General features: G+C 39.8%; 1 protein-coding gene across 5 annotated transcripts in view; it reads right to left on the bottom strand.

The window, feature by feature from the left end:
- Nucleotides 1-19948, bottom strand: part of syt7b (synaptotagmin VIIb) — a 91940-nt gene extending 71992 nt beyond the window's left edge. For 3 of the 5 annotated variants that reach the window (XM_031846863.1, XM_031846865.1, XM_031846864.1), the window contains exon 1: nucleotides 19607-19947. In XM_031846863.1, the coding sequence (XP_031702723.1) occupies nucleotides 19607-19640 (34 nt within the window). In that variant the 5' untranslated portion in view covers nucleotides 19641-19947. Of the gene's footprint in view, nucleotides 1-19606 lie in introns of all 5 variants that reach the window. The other 2 variants (XM_031846866.1, XM_031846862.1) reach the window with 2 other exon arrangements.
- Between the last annotated feature and the right edge of the window lie 4052 nt (nucleotides 19949-24000).

Consider the following 24000-nt stretch of genomic DNA (forward strand, 5'->3'; position numbering starts at 1 on the left):
CAGCTTATCAATTGATTGTTGGCTAATTACAGGCAGTCCTGTTGTTGCAAAGATTTCTTTTTTTGCATGGAAAATATGTAGTTTACAGTGATAATGATGGCGGATTTAAAAAGTTGGATGAGGACGAACTGTAGTTGGCTAATGCTATCTAATGTTAGCTGGGGTTGCTGGAGCTTTGACTTCCACGAATCCCATACAGAGCAGACAGAGCCGCTAACTTTACCCTAAACTCTGATAGCATCCGGGTCCCTCTTCCACACAATGGGGAAACACTGCACAATGAACGTGGTAGTCGTTCAATGTGACCTGTAATCCAACAAACTAATGTACCCTAGTTTATTAAGTGCATGGATGCACAGTTACTACTTTAAATAGTGAGCTAAGCAGACAGAAATGCTGACGATGCAGCTTACTTTGGAGCAGATAAACATTGCTGTTTAAGCTTTTGCCATTGGTAGACCTGCATTTTATTTTTTAAGTGTGTGCACTGAAGCACATTTATTTAATCTCCCGATGCTGTAACAGGGATCCAATTTAATTGAATACTGCACTAAAATCAGTCACCTGGGTGGTTACCACTAATCAGGTCGACAACCTGTAATTTGTCCGAGCGACCATCAGTAACATATCTGCTCCTGCTTTTCCTGTGGAATTAACCAATGTCTTTCCAGCCAGCAATTGCATTTGAATGATTAACTTCCTGCCCTGTTGTTAATATTATATTCTGTGATGAATACACTCCACACTGCCCGCACACACACCTCATTCAAATTTTCATTGATAGAGCTCAATGAGCTGCCCACTAAGATCGTGTACGCGTAATACAGCTGATCAGATATTCTTATCCAAACAATACAGTGTGATTGCCGTACATTTTCGTGATTACTCAGTAGGCCTATTATGAGCTGAACAGTGGCTCAGTAGTTGATACTGTCACCTCAAAGCATGAGGGTCCTTGTTTTCATTAGGACTGCCCCCTCTTAGTTGATTAGTCAATTTATCCATTGACTTTTCCAAGCTGAATTACTTATTTTCAAGAAACCTATGTACACATCTCTTGTCAAACACTCGATTTAAAGTGGTGCTTTTTTTAAATTCTTTGTAGAGAAACTCACTGTCGATTAGATCAACAAATCAATTAGTTGACAAAACTGTGTTAGTCAACTAAGAATTTCTTTGGTCAAGGACAGCCCTAGTTTGCATGCTCCTCTCATGTTTGTGTGTGTTTATTCTGGGTGTTCTGGTATCCTCTACATCTACATACATCTGCATCTTCAACCTCAACAGGTCCTTATCATTTAACCATCTGCCAACCGTCAATGGCACTGATACTATTTAATTTAGAAATCTCACTCACCTGTGTCTGCATGAACTTGCTGCTTCTTAATCAGACAGTTACCACCTATTGCCTTACCATTATCTTCCATGCGTATATGAAAGAACTCCACACTTGCCACAATCATAATAAGTTCTACTGAAGCATAAAAGAAACAAACGAAAGTTAAACTTCAGTCATGCGTTGTCACAATTTTATCTTTTTTAAAGTAACCAATTTGGTTTAACTCACTTATCTATGACCTGTCTGCTGATCTGTCAAAATGTCTCTTGGAGACTTGGAAACGACACAGGTCGCAAATACAGTAGCTGTGAGTGCGAGTGTGAATGTTAGTGTGAGCCCTGTGATTATCCTGGCAGCCTGTCCAAGTTGCTTTAATGCCTTTTGCCCAGTGCATGGTGGGATAGACTCCAGCATGGATTGCAATTACCAAGTATTGAAAAGGGATGAAAGGATTTGATGGAGGGATTTCAAGAGTACCTTCACTCTGGATCTACGTATGTCGGATAAGCATTGGTGCATTGGAAAATGTATTTACCTAAAGCTGTGGTTACAAGTCTGTGTTTTAGTTTAGATTTATTTTTTTCTTTTCCCCTGAGTGTGGCAGTGTCTGAAATCACTCCCTCAGTCATTACACTTTAGGAGAGTACAATTTTCAGTCAATTGTGGGAACTTGGTGGTGCATACATTTTACACTTAGATGCCAGACACTCATTATGGCACAAAATAAAAATATCTTTGTAGGTATTCTGGATAATAATCAGAATTACTGGTGTGCATCAAGTGTGAGTAGACAGCGGCTTGATTGATTCATTGTCTGGAGGTATCTGCAAGCAATTGTTTGACGAGAGCAGTCATTTCCAAAGACTGATTTTATTCTTACATTCTGTTAGTTTTACTGATGAGAGGAAAAAACATTGCTTGAATGTATTCATTTGGTATTTAACATCAGTGTATGTTTTCAACAACTCGTGCATAATACAAAGTTGTGATTTATCAAACGTATATCTCTTAGAAATGGCTGGTTTACCTGCTCAAGATAAATTAAGGTAATGCAGGAATGGCAGTAAAAATGGTCAGGAACTTTAATTTATACACACATTTGCTCTTCTCACGATTTATGGATAAGGACTTTAGTGTTTTTGACTCGAGTGCGATTTACACACACGGGAGAGAGACGAGGAAGGAGAATGGAGAGGATAATTAAGTGAATCAGAAACGTTAGTTCAGATGTTGTTCTCCAAAAAGAGAAAAGTGGTCAGTGAGACCAGAGAGACCAGAGTCTTTAACCAAGAATAGACAGACTCTTATAGGTAATTCTTCCCACGGGCAGTTTGAAGCCAGTATCTCTGATATGTTCAGAATAAGGTACTTTATCTTAAGATGTACATTTTTCAAAGGCTTTCTGTTATGTAATTTATTCTTTAATCCAGCCCATATTTCACCTTAATGACGGGGCGACCGTGGCGGTTTGATCCTTGGCTACCACGCGTCCTGTGGCGAAGTGTCCCTGAGCAAGACACTGAACCCCTAACTGCTCCCCGGGCGCTTCTCAGCAGCCCATTGCTCCCAATATACTAGGGATGGGTTAAATGCAGAGAATAAATTTCCCCACTGTGGGATTAATAATTTATTTTACTTAAAGCGAGAGAACAACAAATATTGTTGAGATATTATTTAATTGAACATTCTTTATTTGATTTGACAGTCAGTTGTTGACTACATACAGACGTTAATACAATTGTTGGCTAATTGAATATATATGGGACTAAGTCATAGCGCAAGTTAGGCATTATTGTGATGTTTGGGACCTTTGCATGAGGAAATTCTCTAACTGGACCTCGTTGAACTTTAATTGAATACCCTTGCTATATAGAGATCCAGACAGTGGAAGCTGGGGAAAGACTCTTATTCCCCATCTTCCAGCCCAGCTACGCTGACCTCATTTGTTGCAGAAGTGTAATTATAAAATGTTGAATGTGTAATGCTGATGGCAGGTCTTTGTTAGGAAATAGTAGGGGCTGACAATTAAATATTCCTTGTCCTATTTCCTTAGTTGGGCAGGTAAGTGATTGTAAATGGTTTTCTTTGATGTTAGGTAATTAATTTGCTGCATATAATCCCTTTTTGTTATTTTGCCCACCCTGTACCAAGCAGATACAGAATATATCATATATATATATATATATATATATATATATATATATATATATATATATATATATATATATATGCTGTATAATATCAGGCCTTGTATAAAAGTCAGTAATATGAAGCCTGGTAATGAGACGCCCAAAGGCAGAGAAGTGTTAGGTTCTGTAAAATTCTGGCCCTGTAGCACCCTGTGGATAATTAGTCATTATTAAAGGTAGACCGTTTTAATATTGAAATGCAGCTTGATTCCCTTGTCATCATTAATTGAATGCACGCTCTAATATGTCATATCTAATTCATAAGAGAAGTCAAGCTCTTCTCACTGAGCTGTACTTTGCAACGCCCAGGGGGGATAACAATGGTAACCCAATGCACCTGGCTATTAAGTGCATGAAGCTGCTGGATATTAGCTATTATTATCTGTGTTCTTTAAAGCTGTGGGTGTGTCTGTGAGGATCCAAGCACAAGATCATCTCCATCCAGACACAAAATGGCTTTAGCGTTGACATATTGGAGCATAATCATACATTAATTTGCCATTCCAATAATGAAACTACAACCCTAGCACCTAAAGAGATGAAAGAGGAAAAACGTAACCCCCATAATAATTTCAATCAGCCCATCAAAGACATGGCTGAATGATTCAGTGTTTTTAATGTTCTCCGCATGCCCGTGTCTGTATTATCTATGCTTGAACAAAGATAGTTATGTCGAAGAAGATACGTCATCAGTTTGATGATTGAAAAAAGCAGGAGTGGGCTGCGTCTTTGTCCTGTTAAAAAGAAGAATTCGTCCACACAAATTACATAGCTGACCAATTTCAGATGAGCAGCTAGGAGGTAGTCCAATAGTTGTCGAGTGGAAATGACGGCTGGAGGAGACTATTGCTCAAATATCTCAGTTAAAGTAACCTTTTGAGCACATCACAGAAAATAAATCACAATTTAAATCTAATTAGCAATATTGGTCAGAAAAATCACAATAAGATATTTTTTTGAAATGGTTCCATTCTGGTAGATTATTTTGTAATCAGTGCATTTCTACTTTTTACTTTGAGGTCATCGCGACAGAAAGTAATATGACCTTGATAGCTCTCGAAATTAATAAAATCCTGTCTCACAGTACTATAAATTGCTGTGCCGTGTTTTGGCATCTTGTAAGCCTTTAAAGTAAATCATGTAGTACTCCAACCTCCCTGGATCGCAATTTATTGTCATGCTAGTACCTGGAATAAAACATAACATACCCACCAACATAGCCCCATGTATTTTAAACACAGGTCTATTTTCAGTCTGGATGCTTCTCTCGCCGTATTGCAGGCTAATGCATCAATACTTTGACGTGTTGATCTGATGCTTCTTCAGAATGAATGCTGTTACTTTTGATTCCGAAGTAAAGTTGACCGCTAATCACTTTTAACACATACCTGAGTGAAACCTTTGCTTTTAATGGTGGTTTCTCCATTCTAATCATCCAACATTTATTGAAAACTTGTTATAACTATTAATAAATATATCTTGGATACTAAGTTTCTTTATGTCTGCATTGTTGTGCATTTGTGCCCCTGTGGGTATGTATAATTACTCAGACATGCGAGTTGACTCACCAAAGAGCCTGGAGAGATGTGTATAAAGAGAAAACGAGAAAAGATATGAGACAGCGGGATAGGGAGACGGGCGGGTGAGAGATTTGAGGGAAGGGAATATAAATGATGACATAGTAGTAGTTGCAAAATGAGAGCTTGGCCGTACAATCTTTCATTTGAAATGTCTCACAAATCTGACTTTTTTCTGAGGAGATTGAAGCCATAAACGGCAAAACTGTAATTATTAATGTAGTTAGTTATAGTAAAGCTTCTTCATGAACCGTTAAAAAGTAACTGAAGGGTTAAAAACTTACTGCATAACTGTTTGTACTGTTTGTACTGTGAATAATGCAAACTAAGTGAAGAGGGCTATGTCCATATGTCTGCCTGCTTTGTTCCCTGTGTAGTCTTTGACCATTTTTTAGCTTTATAGAGCAATGTTTTTATGATTGAGTCCCTTTTTAGTTTATTCTCATGCAGGCACGCAAGCATCCAGTTGACGCAATATATATTTTTTAAATGAATTGTACTCTTAAGAATAGTTGTTTTGCAATACTTTTTAACTCTTAGACGAGTACAATTGCAATATGTACTCCTATTTGCTGCTTTTACTGATACATTTCGCTTTAAATCATTTTTATATTCAGCTGAGGTCACACACATGAAAGTAATTGTCCGACCCAGTAGGCTTTGTCTTGCTGTTTTGTTTTAAGAGATTAAATGATGCTTACACCATGTATTTTATTTTTCAAATATTTTACATTGTGTACAGCAGAAGAACAGACTTGTGTGGAGTGGAACCGCATATATTTTGTCATTCGTCTGGTTCTGTATATGGCACTTTAATGGCAATGTGGCACTTCCCATTTGTTATTTCCTGTTGAGGGCCTGTTTGTCGTAATGTTTTATAGGTTTTTATTTACCGTACCCGCCACTATTCCTGCCAATGGTTTCACACTGTTCCACTGATCTACAGGTGGCAGTAACACACTAAGAAATGCTGCAATGCACCATCAAAGGCCAGAAGGAAGAAGATCTCTGGCAAGTAAACATGTATGTAAACAATGCACGAATGTACGAGGAAGGAAATGCCTTGAACAGGTAAAGCCTCAAAGATTCACAGGATGCATTTAGGTGAGTAACAGAATGTTTTTGTTTACAAGAAACTCTGAGGGGCAGCTTTAAGCCATTCATTATAAATCACAAATACTTTACATTACTACATATTCAGATTACTTCATTGTCCATTCGATTTGCATACTCGTTGGCACTGGTGTATAAGACAACATACACCATGCACAACAATACACAATTTACTCACACAAAAATACACGACAATTATGCACCTTAAAGTCTTAATTTAACTTTTTTTTTTACGAATATTGTATGGAATCATAACCTCTCATGTCAATAACAATAAAACAACAAAAACATTTTTATGGTTTTTGACTGTGTGAACATTATTTGTCCACCAAGTGCTGTCCATCCAGTCTTACTGCTAATCAACAAACTGCTAAATATGGATAGACTGTACTTGCATCACCTTCCGATCCACAGCAGAGAGGGCAGTTATTTTTGAGCCTCTACGATCTACTTTTCTCCCTATTAGCTAATGGACACTTTCCTGTGAGCCAACGCAGGCAACACCTCAAGTGTCTGTGGGTGTTGAAACCAAACTATATGATTAATGCACATGAACATTAAACATGAGTGAATGAAAGCTTTTATCAAGCAGATCTGAAAGGATGATGTAACATGTTGTAACTTGTTTTGGGGCATATAGGACAGAAGAAAAAGACTGAAGCCTGTGAGAGTATCAACTGAAACATCAATCCTACATACACATGGGCTCAGAGGACTGTACTCTGTATTCAGACTGTATCTGTCAGCTGTGAATGAAATACCTTCCGTCTACATCTCAGTGTATCCTCTAGTGTCTCTATAACCCCTCTACTCTCTTTCTACATTATACAGCACACACACACACACACCTGTGTTCCTCTCACACAAGCCCATGCACACACAGTTTCCCTGTTGTACAGTTGCTTTTTCGCTATTCATCTCAGCCTCTGTATGTCTGATTTGTGTGTTCCTGTGATCACACTATTGTTTTAGGATTCTGGGCCAGAGCAATCTATGACAACATCACAAGGAGCAGTCACTGCAAATATTGTGGCATATATATATAATAGAGAGACACAAAGAGACAGACAGAGAGAGAGAGAGAGAGAGAGAGAGAGAGAGAGAGAGAGAGAGAGAGGGGGAGAATGTTGATGAATAGAGAGATTACAACATGATGTTTTTTAGTTTTTTTGCTTGTACAGTTTTAAGAAGATATGGGACAGACAGTAGTCTGATGATATTATCTGAGTTAATCTTCGTAATATCTTTCTGTTATCTGTCTGGGAAATTGATGGAGCATTTTTTCCAATGAGAATCATAGCTTCTCTTCCTCAGGTATGATTTGTGGAGAGCATAACAAACCTGAGAGTACCCTTAACAATTTAGGATTTGGTTTTGTATCCTCTTCTTATCCAACTTGGGAGTATCCCACGTGGTCTCTTGATGGTTCCTCTAAATTATTCAAAGCGTTTATTTATAAATAAACTCAGACTGGGCCTGTAACCATCCGTCTGGTTCTCTCTCCTGTAACTCCTGTAACATACCTCCAGCAACCAATCAATCCAACCAAGTAAACAACCAGAAAACCCACCGACCAGCCCCAATGTCCTGCTCATTGTACTTCTCCATAAATCCGACTATACCTCTGCCTCTCTCTCCTTCCTTTTACAATAATTCTCTCCTACATTTTTTAGGCACGCTTGCGGCTTGGCAATGTCAGTCTGTTTGTGTTTGTTGATCCACAACTTTGGTCCAGACTGAAATATCTCAACAAACATTAGAAGGATTGCCATTAAAGGTTGTACAGCCACTAATACCAGAGAGTGCTGCCATAGGTCAATAACTGGTTGCTGTTCATCCAAGAATTGGCTCTTCCGTTGTAAATCAAATCAAATTGCTCCAATATAAATGATACGCAACATAATGCCCTGATTGTGAAATGAACAGACAAGGTGGAGGCAAAGAACTCCGCCTTGGAGACGAGTACCAGAAAGTTTACCTCAGAGTGTATTCTTGTGAATACCCTGAACCCTATTATAAAGTATAGCTGTAGTAATCCTACAGTTCCCATAATCCCTCTTTCAGGCTGAAGGCGAGCAGTGTGTCCAATCTCTGTTAAACCCTGGTCAGGAGAATAGTCACAAACACATGGTGATTCACACGTTGATAACGTGTTTTATCATGTCTCACTGTGTCTGTCTGAGAGGGGCAAAAATGTCTGAGCGAAGTAGTACATGATGGGAGAACTATTGCATATTTGGCGTCTCAGCCTGCCCAGCCTTGGGCTTTTTAAAATGTATTTATTATACTCGGATGAATGCCGATATATTAACTCCCCTCTTTCTTCATTCTATCTTTTCTTACTCTTCAAATCACCTCTGCTTTGCCTACTCTCCTCTCCTCTCTCCCAAATCCTCAATGGAGTGCCATCGTTGTGCTCCATCCTCCCTCTTTCCCTCTCTCTCCATTCGTGGCCCACTTTCCATTAGTATAATTTAAGCATTTTGAATGCATGATGGTTTTTGATGTACAGGGAAAACAAGAAACAAAATCCCTTAAAAGCAAAGGGAAGGAAATTGAAAGTGAAAGCAGCAGAAGTGACGCTGTAGCAGGAGAACATCAGTTTGACACTGATGCAAAAATTGTTGTGGACGTTGTCACACATCATTGCAAACACAGAAACACATGAGCAAACATCGCCATTAACAAAGGGATGGGACCCTCCATTTTGCCAACCTGTAAACAAACACACTCATATTTCTCCATCTCATTTCCCTGCACAGGGGACACTGTATAGATAGCTGATAACAAGAATATGGCAATTGCATTCATCAGTCGCAGTGTGCAGATGGTGGGCATTTAGTTGTAATAGAAAATATGGGTGGCTTGTATCAAAAGGTTGTGCTGCTCATAACAAGCTTTTAAAAGCAGTTTATATTATATATGTGCATTTATACTTTCAATTTATATATATACAGTATATAACCTTTGTCTTTTCTGTAGATCCTCAACATAGATACAATGGATACAAAACACTCTCACAGTGCTGGCCATACAAACAACAGACATTAAGAGCTATGCACCAAGAGTGAGCAGACTACTGATGACTAAAGGGAGGGGAGAATACATATTTGAAGTCAATATAGTAATTTAGGCCTTTGCACACTAAGCCCGTATATTCGTCCGAAATTGTTGCACATCTGAAAAAATATATGATCCCACCTTGTGTCAATCACGTTTACACACCGACTCTGAAACTTTCATCTGTCATTATTCGGAACGGGTTCCATTTTCTGCGTACAGTATATTTAAAGCAAATGGTAATTTGTTGCACAATCAGGAAGGAAACTGATAACTGAAATGGACAGATTGGAATTCAGTGTGAGAAGTACATTTCAATGCAGCTTGCTCCAAATTTTCTGAAATTAATTCACTGTCTGTGCAACAGCCTGTTCAGTCTGTTCTTCAGGAGTGAGGCTGAGTCACCTCCATGCCCCTTGGTGCCTCAGGAGAAGAACACTGCTGCAAATATTCAGCTGCTGCTAAGTGGCCCTGAGATGGACACAGCGGCCGCACGGCGACCAGGTGCTGAAGGCTGTCGCAAACATCATCCTTAGGGGCTACGTCCAAGGTAAGTCACCTCATCCAGCCACGCAGACCACTGCTTTCATCAGTGGGGGAGAAATAAAAAAATCGGTATCGTAAGGCCTCAGAGCAGAGTTAAACTGGCAGCTGAAGGTTGACGGGGGTGGAAGTAACTCAAATTCTCAGGTACTACAAAGTGTGAACAAAGGTCAGACATTGTGCTTCTGTCTGAAACAGCAAGGAAGGAATTTGATGCATCTTTAGCTGCATCAGCTGATTTAACCCATAGCACCACATTATTCAGGGAACTTTTTCTTTTATAACCATTAAAAAAGGGAAAATTATCAAAATGTGCTTTATTGTATTTAGTAGGCCATTGTTGAAGCCTTGTTCTGATCACAAAAAATGAAAGGTATGTTTCACACATCTAAACTTGAAAACAAGTCAAATTTGACCTGAACACAATCAGTCGTTTATCAAGCGACAAGACTAAGAGTGCAGCTATATGCTCGAGGCTCTGTGTGGCAGTTTGTACGCCCAGGAGTGCTTTGGGATAAATGCTAAGTTTAGCATGCTAACATGCTCACATTGACAATGCTAACATGCTAATGTTAAACAGGTATAATTTTTACCATGTTCGCCTTCTTAGTTTAGCATGTTAGCAAGGTGCCGCTGAGAGATATTTTATTCTGGAACAAAATAGTTGACCAACCAATAGAAAAACTTCTGTTTTATCAGTATAATTAGGCAAACTAATTAATTTGGCAACACTGCCAATAGAGCAACATTGGCATCCCCACAGCCATGCCGCAAACATAACTAAAAACACCAAATACTCTCTGATTCCAAATTCTCCATCTCTTCAAATTTAAAGATTCGTGGCTATATTTATTTGTTATTTTTATAATATTGAAAGCTGAATATCGTTGAACTGGTGATGGGCATTTGTCACTTTTTTTCTGGACAAACATTGACTGCCGTAATTTATCCTTGTAGCTGGAGGACAAACCGCAAATTATGGGAAGTGACTCCGTCTGACTCCCACTAACTTCATTCTGCAGCTAATCATGCATGTTTCTGCAACTGCATGACCTGTATCTCACCCTGGCTTCAACAGAAACCGACTGTAGTAAATAATGTAAGACATCATTCCCCGGGACAGCTGCCCTGAAGAAGCAAAGACCATCGACATCCCAGCAAGTGGGACATTTACTCAGCCAGGTGCTGGAAAGGTCAAAGTTGATGTTTCATTCGAGGAGTATACCTGTCAATCATTTATTCTAAAACTTTTTAAAGAAAATATTACTGAGTCTCTTCAGAACTTTAGTGAAAGTTTGCAAGAAAAGTAAAACATGGGGGATTTGTGCCAGAGCCAGCAGCATAATGGTGATGTATGGAGGTGGACTGCAGCAGGTATACAAACAGCTCTCCCTAAAGGGTCCACACAGTATGACAGACCTCCAGCACTCCACATGTTACATGGACCCAAACTGGCGCCTGCTCCACCCCCGGTTGATGCTGTGGTTAGGAGGTTTGATGTGCATCAGACCAAGTATAAACCTAATTAACTGTGTACTAAACATTTGTGCTACATTTAATAGTCCCTGAGAGCTTCTTTGCATTAGCTTATTTAATTATATTGCCTCTCTACTACCTGTAATGAATAATTTACCAGTCGGACATAAATGTTGTTGCCAGGAACAGGAATCCAAAAGTGGATCAAATGGAAGTGCAGTGTGTCACTCAGGCATCAGTGTTTGTTATTATTCCAATGTATAATCATAACATTTCAAAGTGACACAATGGAGAAAAGCTGGAGGGTGGATGGAGAGAGTTTGTGGAAGAAGATGAGGGTTGGTACAGTAGCAGAATGGAAAAGGAGAGGAAACGAAACAAAGAAGGAGAGAGGAAATGAAGCTTTGGGGGTGTGACAGAAACAGCCATGCAGCCTTTGAGATCATAGACGCTCTCCCATCAAGACTTTTGCAAGTCCAAGACTGTGTTTGTATGTGTCTGTGTATTTACATCCTGACACTATTCTCTGTATTGGCAGGAAGAGCCTGTCTGTGTGTAGCTCTTTCTCACCATCTGTTCCTGGCTAGACTGCTGATATCTGTTCTTATAATATCCTGATGGCTTCTCTTAGTCTAGGTAGGGTGCACACACGTCTTGTATCTGTATTGTTTCCTATTCTTTGTCGTCCATCCATCCATTGATATATCCAGCCATTAATCCTCCTCTTAAACAATTAGGTTTGTGTCCTGTTTGATAAAATAGTGTTGAGGTATTCACCAAAAATATTGAAGACACACCTCACCCAAACCTATCTCTCTATTCCTCTATTAAAATAATTAATTCAGCAATTAATTAATTGACAAATTAAAGATTAAACTTGGAACATATTGAAACTGTGGTACTGCAGTGTACTGCAGGTGAACTTCGATATCTAACACCTCTACTTTCTGAAGAGCGAGAAGCGAGACCCTAAAGCGTAACTGTAAGAATTTTTCTGTGGTTTGCACACCTGGCTGACACCTACACAATGGAAACATCGCTGTGTTTTCACATCTAACAGACTTTTATGACAATAGATCTCTGTGAGCAATATCTTAAAGTGTTGTTTTGAGACTAAGTTTTATTCCGCTCAATGAGCCATTATTGATTTATTACCCATCACTAAGCTAAGTGCAATTAAAATGTATCATGATTTTCCTAATGTTAAGTTGTCGACCATATATGGACCTGGAAGTTAAAGATGCTCGAAGCAATAAAGTAAAAATAGGTGGACACAACAGAGACACACAGGCTTTGTGCAGGCTTTTGGAGGGTCTTAGAGGATCTAGGTTCTTTTTTTACGAGAATTATTGGAGATTTATTTGACATTTTGTCTTTTCTTTTACTTACTTTTTACAGTATCTATTTTTATGACCTCTAATCATCTTCTTATTGTAAAAAACAAATAAAACCGGTTTGTATTTTGTACATTCCAACCAAAGTCCAGTCTTGCTCATCTCTGAGGGTGCCTGCATAGTCTCCTAAAGGTAAGAGAGCTCTTCCCCTGGGATAGACTGACAGTAGTAATGATAGGCTACAAATAGTTAGGTTAAAATTATGTTGTTCAAGCTTATGTGATTTACTAACTTGGTTGGCTCAGATTGTGCTGATGCTCTGCTTGTTGATCATGCATGATGTTGCATGTGATTATAGTGCTTAGACATTAGCTGTTTGTGTTTTTAGTGAAGCAATAGGGGACAGATTGGCATCTAAATTGTTAGGGCCAGGGTCCTGAAGCTGCCCTTCATAACAAAGCGAGGTTCCCAACCACACGGTGTTCCTCCTCCAGTGGTGGCCCTTAAGACGGGTCCATCCTGGAGGACTTCCCTCCTCCGCCGATTACACACACACAAATTCGTTGATATCCGGCCGTCGGGGAGGCCGACTTCTCAGCCTGAAATAAGCGATACGATGGTTCCTAGTGTTATAAATTATGCTGGCTAAGCAGGCTGTGACAGTCTTGCGTGTAGATTTTGGGGGGTGCGTTTGTAACCTAGGTTACTGAACAAGCCATCTTCCAATGCCTAACCCACATTGGGAATGGAGCGATGCTGCACACCTTTTCAACAGAGAGAGCCAAGTTGCACTCTTACTCTTGATGCAACAGTGCTCCCCTCTCTCAAGCATCCATTCTGGGCAGGAGTACAAACCACAAATAGCCCTCTGCCTTACTCATCCTAGAGCCTCTCAGAGTCACACAAGGCCACCGTGGGTTGAGACGGGAGTCCCAAAACAGATCTTCCTCTCCTATCCTACTTATCTACCAAAATAAGGTAATCGCCACTTTAAGTCTGTTGTTGCAGACAGTGGGTATCCAGGCAGGTGTTGTTCCATCAGTGCCTTAGAAATCAACAGTCATTGCCAATCAGAGGGCCTGTGAGAATCATGACCTTATCCAAGAAGCCTCACTGTTCATTCAGCTGTTAGAAAAGCACAAGAGGCCAAAAAAGAAAAGCTATGGTGCCAATAGTACTTCAAAGATCAACTGGCGGTGTTTGCTGGTCACGTTTTTGCAACCCTACACCTGACATGAAACAAAACACAGATCACATTTAGTTATGTTTTTTTGTGTTTTTTTACACCCAATGTCAACATTTTTAAAGAAGGTGTCACTTTCTACAATGTCTGTGTACAGCAACTACAGTATGGTTGAGATTTGGTTCGGGTTGGACAACTAAAACATCTAAGGTTAGAACAGATCTTGGTTACAGTTAATACTGTTTGGTTGGTGTACCTGTGCTGATGTGGGTTGGAATTTGATCATGACTCGTGGTCGTGGGTTATAATCTAGTCTCCCTCCTGGCTATCTCCCCCGGACCCGCGTCCTCGACGATGTCTACCAATAACAGCCTGTTGTCCCCTCGTTCGTTCCCACGCATGTAGATAAAGGCTTATTATGGGCCTGTCCCAATCCAGGACATGTAAGGGCTGTAGGTTTGTTAGTGGCCATTCTCTCTCCACCGTTGAAGCAAAAACTTTGCATTTAGAAATCCCCAGGCATTCGATATACAATAAAGGTAACAATCACATGCACAGTATCTTAGTGCGTTTTGACAGTTTGTCCTATTTTAGTGAAGATAGAAAAAAGCTCTGTGCATGATAATATCCAACACGTGTCTGCATCACACGTTTGAGTCAATGCTCAAATAAATCTGTCATGTATGATAATTCTATTCAGAGGCGTTCTTCTGACTCACCTTACATGTATTACTGACACATCAGATTGATTATACTTAGTTGAACAAACTCTTTTTAAAGGATACTTAAATGTACTGTTATCGCTGTCAGCATTTTACCAAACAGAAGAGCTTGAAGAGACTCTTCCTCCCAATCCGTCAGTATTATAAAAAATGTAAAAAGGATCCAGCGATCTTCTTTCTGTGCCTTTGTCCTCTTTACTGTCTCTGTGTACAGAGCCTGGAGACCAGTGTTGCTTCACTAAGTTTACTGATTTAAAGGAATAGTGTATGTCTCTTTTTCTCTTCAAAAGTACTCACTACTGGTACTCACTACAGGCATAACATAGATATTCTCTCAAGATCTAGACTGCCTCTCTCTCTCTGCCTCTGTCTCCAATTATCTATTTCTGTCTTTCTCCACCAGCCCCCTATATCTGCCAGTAACTTTTTCAACCCACACTGTTTTTACAGTGGAAGGCTACTTTCTTGATGCATCCAGATTTCAAAATCTCTTCTCCGCCATCTCTGGCCGTCTGTTTTCCTTGCCCGTTACTTCTCATCAATAATTGCGAGGCGCAAAATAAAACCCAGACAAGATGGCAAACGGGGTCAAGCGGGAGGAGAGACAGAAGCTAGGTGGATGTAGAGAACAATTAGGATGCTGTCTTTAGCATGCTGCTGCAACAGAGTTATGTAAGAGCACAGGGATGTCTAACCACACACCACACACACACAATACACAAATATACACTATATCTTGCAATGTGTTTGTCTGGGCCAACACAAGTTTATGATTGGCATGTAAAGTAATACAAATATGTTATTTGTATAGGAACAGATGATGTGTTTTTTATATTTATTACCTCCACAAAACAGTGAGCAGAAACTGACCAGCTGAAGTTAAGGACCATCTTTTTTAGACTTTTGTAAACAGCTTTCTCTTTTTTCCCAATAACTTCAAAACATCTTTATTTCTTTGTGGACTTCCTCACGTTGTATTTAAAACCTCCTTTTTAAAATTATGCAATAAGGTTTTGGGGGGGGAAATAACTGTCACTTTAATAGTGACAACAAAAACAAGCATCACCCGACATCTCACATTTTGATGATTTTATTCACAGCTTACAGACGGAAAAATCTGCTGACGTGTTTCAACATGACACCTTCATCAGAAAAAGAAAAATATTTTTGTTGAGTCTTTCATTTTGAATTGTACACCATGAGGGAAAATCGTTTTGGCAGACTATTGAAACTGAAGAAGGTATAATTCAGCCTTCTCACAACAAACAAACCCAACTCCCTCTCCGTGGCACATTGTGTCTGACCCCCCCACCCGTCTGACTTTTCTATTCAGCCATCATTTTGATGTGATCGTCTATCATATTCGTCTTTGGTTGTAAATATGTGTTCAGCAAAGCAAGAACAGAGCAATATCTCCCTTTTCACAGCTTCAGTGTCCCGTCCCATCCCTTGAGTCTGTAAATCTAAGTGGCTTCCTCCCCAACATTGTGCCTCAGAGTTAAACAGGGAATATAAATACCTTTGTTTCAGATTTATTAATTACTGCTCTGTCTCTCTCTTCTTTCTTGCAGCTTGTCTCAAACCACGAATAAGATTCCAGCCCATTAGTTTTGAGCCATAACATAGTTAAACATTTCCCTCTGAATCTAAATGCTGCTAATATTAAGTAATTATCTCTGACTGTTCACGTGCCGGATTAATAATGATTCTCTATTGCACCTTGCATTGATGTCTGACATTTACACCTGGGCTGCTCTGGAGAGATTACAACAACCCCGCGGGAGGACCTCGACAAACCAACCTCAGAATACTACAACTCTACGAAACACATCTCTGCCTATGCTCCACAATGCAGTCATTCCTCTCATTCATCACACATTTTTCATGGAGATGCAAATGACTGTGCTCCTCTAAAGAAATGCATATTAACACCCTGTTGATTGCAGGTGATGTATTCTGTTCTTGCAGCATGGACTTGGACAGGCGGATCAATTAGCTTATCAAAAGCCACAGAACTTGTATTGCTAAATTGTGACATCAAAGTTTAAACCCAATTACTGACATCAACACAAATTAAGCCCATAACACTACAATAAATAATTATTTTATGAAAAGCTGCCAACAGTTAGATTTCCCGTCTTTTTATGATTAATTATGTGGCAGCTTCAGATATTATATCCAGGTGACATAAAGGCGAGTATTCATGTCAAAGCCACACGAACAGTAAAACTCATTTCCAACAGACTAAACCAATTTATCCCGTGCAGTGTAGCGAGGGGGTTTGAACCTCACAGTGGGCAAGAAGCAGGATCAAATTTGAACAGTCTATCTGTCTTATCAAGGAGTTAACACATGTACAGAGACCAACCATTTACTCACATTCACACCTGCAGAAAATTAGAATCTCTAATTGCATCTCCTGCACAGTTACATTGACAGTTTCTCTGTCAAAGTAATTGTATAGTTCTGTGTTTTCTCTATCAGTTACATTGATTCAGTCATCGATACTCACTTTGGGGAGGAACAGAAATCCCTAGCTTCATGTTACATTACATAGACATCACCCCAATGAGTTCCACACAGTGCAGTGTGCGGACTCTAACATTTAAAATAAAGTACTGGTCCCTTATTGGTACTCTGTATCGGCAACTCTGAGTTGAGGTATCAGAATCGATATCCGGAGAGAAAAAGTTTAATCTGTGCCTCCTTTTTCTTCCGTGTCACTGCACCGTGTGCCGCTCAATACGGATTTGTCTCAGTGTTGAGTTGAAATTACAGCTCATTTGTATTTTTTGACAGGCGCTTAAAGAATCAGGATTTTACTCAGAAACTTAAACCTACACAAACACACTTATCTGGCTGATCAAAACATATTCACAGGTAGAAGTTTGAATGATGGCTTCCTGTTTAACTCATGTCACAAATCAATCTCACAAGAGAGCTGGTGGTGTCTTAATGAAGCTGCAGGTTCATAGTTCGGCAAATAGGTTTTTAAGATAAATGATGAATATTTTAGGAAACAAACCCTTTATGCTTTCCTGAAATTATTGGTGAAATTGTCTCTGGAGGTAAATTTCGTAAACATATTTCTGCGTTAGACTATCTCAATCTAATGTAACATGACAATTCAAGCTAGAGGCTGGGTCAAATCATTTATTCGTGATGAATCCAAGCTATTGATATGATTCATTTTGACACAGTAGACGGTCTTAAAGCATAAAACTCTGTTTCAGTTAAGGGTGTTCTGGTAAAACAGGCTGTATAGCCTTGCAGAACATTAAAGATCATCAGGCATCTTTAATATGTCACACACAGTAAGTTATACTGTTTGAACAACTGTTTGTCAGAGTCACAGATTTACAGGTTAAAGATAAAACAGTCGGCTGGCCTCATTGGCTCAGAGCTTTTCACGATTACTGTTTGCTTTTGTTTCACCATCACGTCAGTTTGATGGCAGATATTTACTTGATGAATTAAATGTATCTAATTTGGAATGAAGGTTTACCAGAGTATGGTAATGTGAGCATTTGTAAATCCTAAAAATATTAATATCAGCAGTTCATATTTTTTTATCATATGCATTTTAATGATTTACTGTATAATCCTTAATATTTCATCAATATGCTGTATGTTGTTGCTCTACTTTTTAACCCGCCGGGGATGAATACAATTATTTAATCCAATCAATTTATTGAGATGTGTCCTGGAATTTCTACTATTGGCTGCTTTAATGCTGCAATTTCTGTTGAATTTACACACACACACACACACGCACACGCACACACACTTGTCATGTAATCATGAAATCACTTCTAGTTGCAGGTGGTGACTCATCTTTTGTCCCTGTTGAAACCATATCTGGCAACGAGGTCGTAAGACATTTTGGATGAGGGATGATGCAGAGTGCCACTGTGCAGGGCACCACTCACTACATGGGGAACTCCTCTCTGAACAGCATGCTTTGCAGCTGGTGAAAAACAAAGATATTAGCCGACCATGAAGCCTGACAGCTGCACATAAAAACTGAAATGTTATATTCCCTTGCCAGCATTATTATAACATTATCAGCATGCTTCTCAGTTGTGAGGAAAAGAGAGTTTATAGAGAGATTTCTAACACTTAGAGTGTGGAATAGTCTTCTTACTATTTTGACTATAAGAAACTGGGATTCTGTCCAGAACTGCACTGCTGATATGCCACTTATTTTACATTTGCACTTACATTTGGAGAGTTTTGGAACATTGCATGCAACAAATTGTTGAATTGCATACAAGTGTGCAGGTTGAGCAGTGCAGGTGATGTTTATGCTGTACGTAGAATTATGCTTAACTCGCTCCATGTGGGTGTGGTGAACACAAGATAAGTTCTATTGGTGTTTATTGAACAATGCCCAATAAGACACAGGCTGCGTCAAGTCGACAGACATTCAGAGGCAAATCTCCTTCAGCATCAGGTGTTAGTCGGTGACCTCGACTTCAGTTCAAAGATTGGGAGTAAAAATATTCGGCACGGCTCCGGCAGACACATCAGAGGCTATTTACTCCATCATTACGATACTGATGGAGGGGGCTCGTGTCATTACACACCGTCTGCTCTCTAATTCTCCCCTCCGACCACATCGGAGGACACACATCCGTGGCGTCTCAATTATAGACAACGATATCCTCCGAAACACACGCACCTCGTCGCTACACCAACACGGCGCGCTGCTCGTCAATATGACCGGGAATGGATGACCTTGTGCATTTTACGCTCGGGTCACCTCGTGCTTAAAAGCGACCGAATCGGGCACAACAAGTGCTCAAGTCTCTCTCACAGACAGCCAACACATTGCCACCTTGGGTGTATGCAACAGCCCTTCTCGCTTCTCGCATGCAAGGCTTTTTGGTGAAAAGCAGACAGGCAATAACAGAACCATGAGAGCAGTGACCATCGGCTTGTTGGAATGACCCCCAGCATCATTACTTGATATGGCACACTCAAGGGCATCTGGCAACCAACGCGAGAGCTTTGAACTATACAGTCTGGATTAAAACCATCCACCGATGGCCGCGGAAATCCTTTGCTCACCTTTGCTGTTATCTTCTTCTCTGTTGAGATGCATGGCTCTTCGTACCGTGTACTCACATAGGCTGTCTTGGTTTCTTGTCGCAAAGCTGCGCTCTTTTCCAAAGAGTTCTCAAGATAAACTCTTATTTCAATTTCTGGATTTGCGGTCTTTGCATGCTCGTTTATTGTCTTGTTCGGCTGGCACGCACGGACGCGCTTGCACTTGTGCGTCCTCCACCCCTTGTTGTGCTGGATGGAGCAGGTAGTCTAGGTGATTTTGGGAGTCTCTCTCTCTCTCTCTCTCTCTCTCTCTCTCTCTCTCTCTCTCTCTCACACACACTCACTTTCTCCCTCTGTCTGTGTCCGTCTCTTTTTTTTCTCTCAGCCCAGAGTCGCTCAAAGGGATGGGCACAGCAAATGTTCTAGGGAGGAGACGGCGGGCAGACGGGCGGGGTGACGTGAAGTAAGTCGGTAGGAGGTCGTCTACGAATCCGTGCGCACAGTGTTGTGTAGACCGTTTCATCTGAGATTCTAGAGAGACATTTCGCGCACACTTTCACTCCGAAACTAAACATTGATGAGCAGCTCATGATGACAAATTAACGTAAATAAATGGGGACTTTCATATGCACCATTTGTTTTTTCTATTGAGGCCATTTATTTATTTAAAAAAAAGGCTTTTCTAGCCCTTTTTGATAATGGTGATTATGACAGACAGCCGATTCTACTTAAGTATTAAGCCTGCCGCTGCTCCGAAAGGAGCGCAGGTGAAAGCAAATATTGAGAAATCGCTCGTAATGTGAGCAGAAATGGCATGAATGTCATATTTTTCACCATCAGTCCTGATCTTCAATCATCCTTACACCGGTTCTTACACTGTGGAATCAACAATCTCGGCGATTCACATGTGCATCTCTGCATATACCTTCTTTTTTTTTACGCACAACCTGCCGAAGTTCGCCTCCACGTTTCCTCTCTCTTGCTCACGTGCTGAGCCTCTATCAAGCTTTTCTTGTGTCACGAGCAGTCTGCTGTCATTATGACCATCGTGCCATTGCAGCCGATGGGCCCATACAGTCGATAAGCCACATTGACTCACCATTCACGTTCGCCCAGAGCCATGCCCGTATATCATGGCTCACTGGCGGTCTCTAGTGTTACACATCAACCAGTGGCAGTCTGCTGGGTGCTGATGGGGGATGATGCCCCCCTCCATAGTCTGTTAAAGATGTAGGACAGTCCAGTTCAAAGTTAGTGCTAGTTTTTCAAACTTGCGTGTTTATAACGTTTGACAAATACAATTTACAATGTGTGCATGTTTCACTAGCAGTGAAAGGAAAATGGCACTTGCTTATAAGCTTGTTGTGGTCTGCTGGTAACTGATGCAATTGTAGCCTATACTGAAACAAAACCATCACTTTTTTTCTACATGTATAGCCTACAACATCGATCGCTGTTGCCTGTGGTTTCTGCATTTCCCATTAAAGGAGTAGGGAGCTTTTTGTTGTCCAAATTTAGGGTCTAAGAATAGAGAGTGTCACGTGGTACACATTGTAAACTGCTTTGAGGCAAATTTGTAACTAAATAAAATTGTTGTACCTTGACTTGATTTATTTTTGCATTGTAAATAACTTGCTAAATAAGCTCTGGAATATGACACCAAGCTTAATTCTTATTGGAACAACCTTCTTCTTGATACAAGTATATTTAAAAACAACTATATATGAGGTATTACACAGGATCTTGGTTAATCATCTGTGCACTTTTATCACAAGAAAAGCCCATAGCAACATGCTGTTTCTATCAGAGTGACTTTACCGGACTGTCGAACAATTGATTTCAGGGAGAGAAAACACCCCTATTTGGGATTATTGTACTTGATGGCTTAGTACCAGTTCAGTGCTCTGCTGGGTTGAGTCTTTGTTCCTTTGTTCTACCTCTCAGATTTCTGTCTGCCACCTCTGACATCTTGTGTGTTTTTTATGTATCTGTGTAAAGCACATTGTCTTCCGGTATAGCCAGTATAGCCAGTATAGCTACAGTTAGAGCCTCCCTCGTTCTATTTCATGGCTAGTGGGGAATCTGTTTAATCTATCGCATACACAAAGCATTCATTCCTGAAAACTGATGCTCTCTCTATGTCTCAGACATATGACACACTCGGCTTTTCCTGTTCCAGGCTTCTCATTGCATCAGCTCTCTTCCTCACCCTCACTTTTTCCTCACACAATCTTTGTGATTCATATTTATTAGCCTGTCACAGTGTCTTCTCTGAGCTCAAAACAACACATTCATCAACACAACTTGAGCATCCTTTAATCCTCCAGGGGTTTTCAGTGACGTGATTGCGTAATTTCTTCACAAAGATTTGCTCAGTGTGTGGGATGTTGTTTTATTTCAAACTATAATAGAGAGGTTCATGAGCACTCACATATTCCAGGTAATTTTAAAGCCATTATATCACAATCAACTTAATTATTGTTATAAGCATTAAAGCAGCTGAGCAAGTGCATAGCAGCCTTGGGACTAATGAGCTGGATTTCTTTACAGCACATATGCCTCATACATGCACATCAAACAGGTGGCCCAACAAATATGAGAGCATATATGATTTTATATATTATTGTTAAGCTTAGATGGTTAATATAGTGTAACATGTCTTTCCATCTTCACACCAGATCAAGACATTCAAAGTGCCCAAACCAGTTTTATTTGGAGAGTGACATCACATCTTCATTCAAACTCTGACAGATAATCAGCAATTCATACCCACATATGGAAAACAACCTTTGACCCGTCTCACCCAAAAAGACACTTCTGTTGTATTCTATGGAGGTCTCAATGATGTCATGAGATGCTCTAAAGGCCAGTAGTCTCCTTCTCTCTGCAAAAATAGCATACTCTTTTTTTTTTTTAAATTTGACGATAAAAAGTAATGCAATGTATTCCAAAAATGGAAATGTTCTATTTCTCTTCTCCTGATGAATCAAAAAGAAAGAATTTGACAGTTGATACATTGGTGCAAATACAGCACAATGAACTTGCCGTGATAAAGAATATATGAGCACGGTTTTCCATTACACACAATCAGCACAACAAGAAAGATCATTGAAGAATGTGTTTTGTTGTGCCGTGAGCCATTGACAATAAAAGTATTTAACAAGTCTGTCATGTGTCACAAACAAAATACGTATAGGTGATATGTACGATATATGATCTGAGATATGTCTGACTGCGGAGGAAATTTACACTGTTAACCATTGTTCCACTGCAGAGCTGCGCTTTACAATACTAATTTCCATATGGTAGGATCTGCTAATACAATTCTAAATAGAAGTAAACCAATGTTCCAAATACCCTGTAACATTAAATCTTCATTAAATGCAGGTCACCAAAATGGTTTTTGGTTGGGGAAACTGTGGGAAAGAAAAATCATACAAATGCAGAGGTATTTCAACCATCAAGCCAAAGCTGTCAGATAAGAGCTTGTTCTCTGATGAAAAGAAAATCACTGTTTAAAAGCTCAGGGAGCTGGTTCAACATCACAGCTGCACAAAGCAGTTTCAGTGAGGGTGTGATAAGAGGCTTACAGAGTACAGACAGGTCAGTGCTGTCAATCAAGCTACAGTTTCAGTGGGCTGGTGAAGGATCATGATGGTTGGACATCTCTGCCATGACACTTGTATATTCAGAGGTGCTAAACAAAACATACCACTGACTCTTTTATACAAGAAGAAGTGCAACGGTTCATATAATGTTATCAACATTGATATCGTTCAACATGATGATATCTTGTAGTATGTCTTTCTCTAAATATTTGTTCCTTCTTACAAAAAGTCCTTGGGTTCAACTAGATTGTTTTTTAGGATCATACTTATGTTTTAGTTTTCTGGATGAAAGTATTCATTGCTCCCCCAAACTATAATTGTTTATCAAATGTTTTCAAACAATACAGACATTGTGAATAATGAAGAACTTACAAGGCCAATGAAACATGACAAATTATCCAATGTCTTGTATTGAGAGTGAGGTGAGTTCAAAGAGAAACACAATTTTGACTGGACAACGTGATGTGTAAAAATCTGAAATCTAAGAAATAACAAAACATAAACTGGACTTTATTGTCACAGTCTAGCACTGATGACTTCTTGTAGACTGAAATTATTTGTTTTCTGTGTTTTCTGTTCTGCATTTCCCTCCTTTGCCCATCTACACACCTCCTCTAATTCAGCCTTGTTAGTTTCCCCTGCCAATCAGCTCCCTGCTCGTTCTCACCAGAGCTTCTCCACCCATCTCTCCACTTGCACGTCATCCTCTCCTCACATTACTTTGTATCGAAGTCCATTTTCAGTTCAATTTTTTGTTGGATCTTGATTTTGTGACAAGATGTTTAGGTCTGCCTTGCCTTCACAGAA

This window comes from Anarrhichthys ocellatus, unplaced genomic scaffold (genome assembly GCF_004355925.1).
Source record: "Anarrhichthys ocellatus isolate YVR2014 unplaced genomic scaffold, GSC_Weel_1.0 scaffold6, whole genome shotgun sequence".
In the NCBI taxonomy this organism is placed as follows: domain Eukaryota; kingdom Metazoa; phylum Chordata; class Actinopteri; order Perciformes; family Anarhichadidae; genus Anarrhichthys; species Anarrhichthys ocellatus.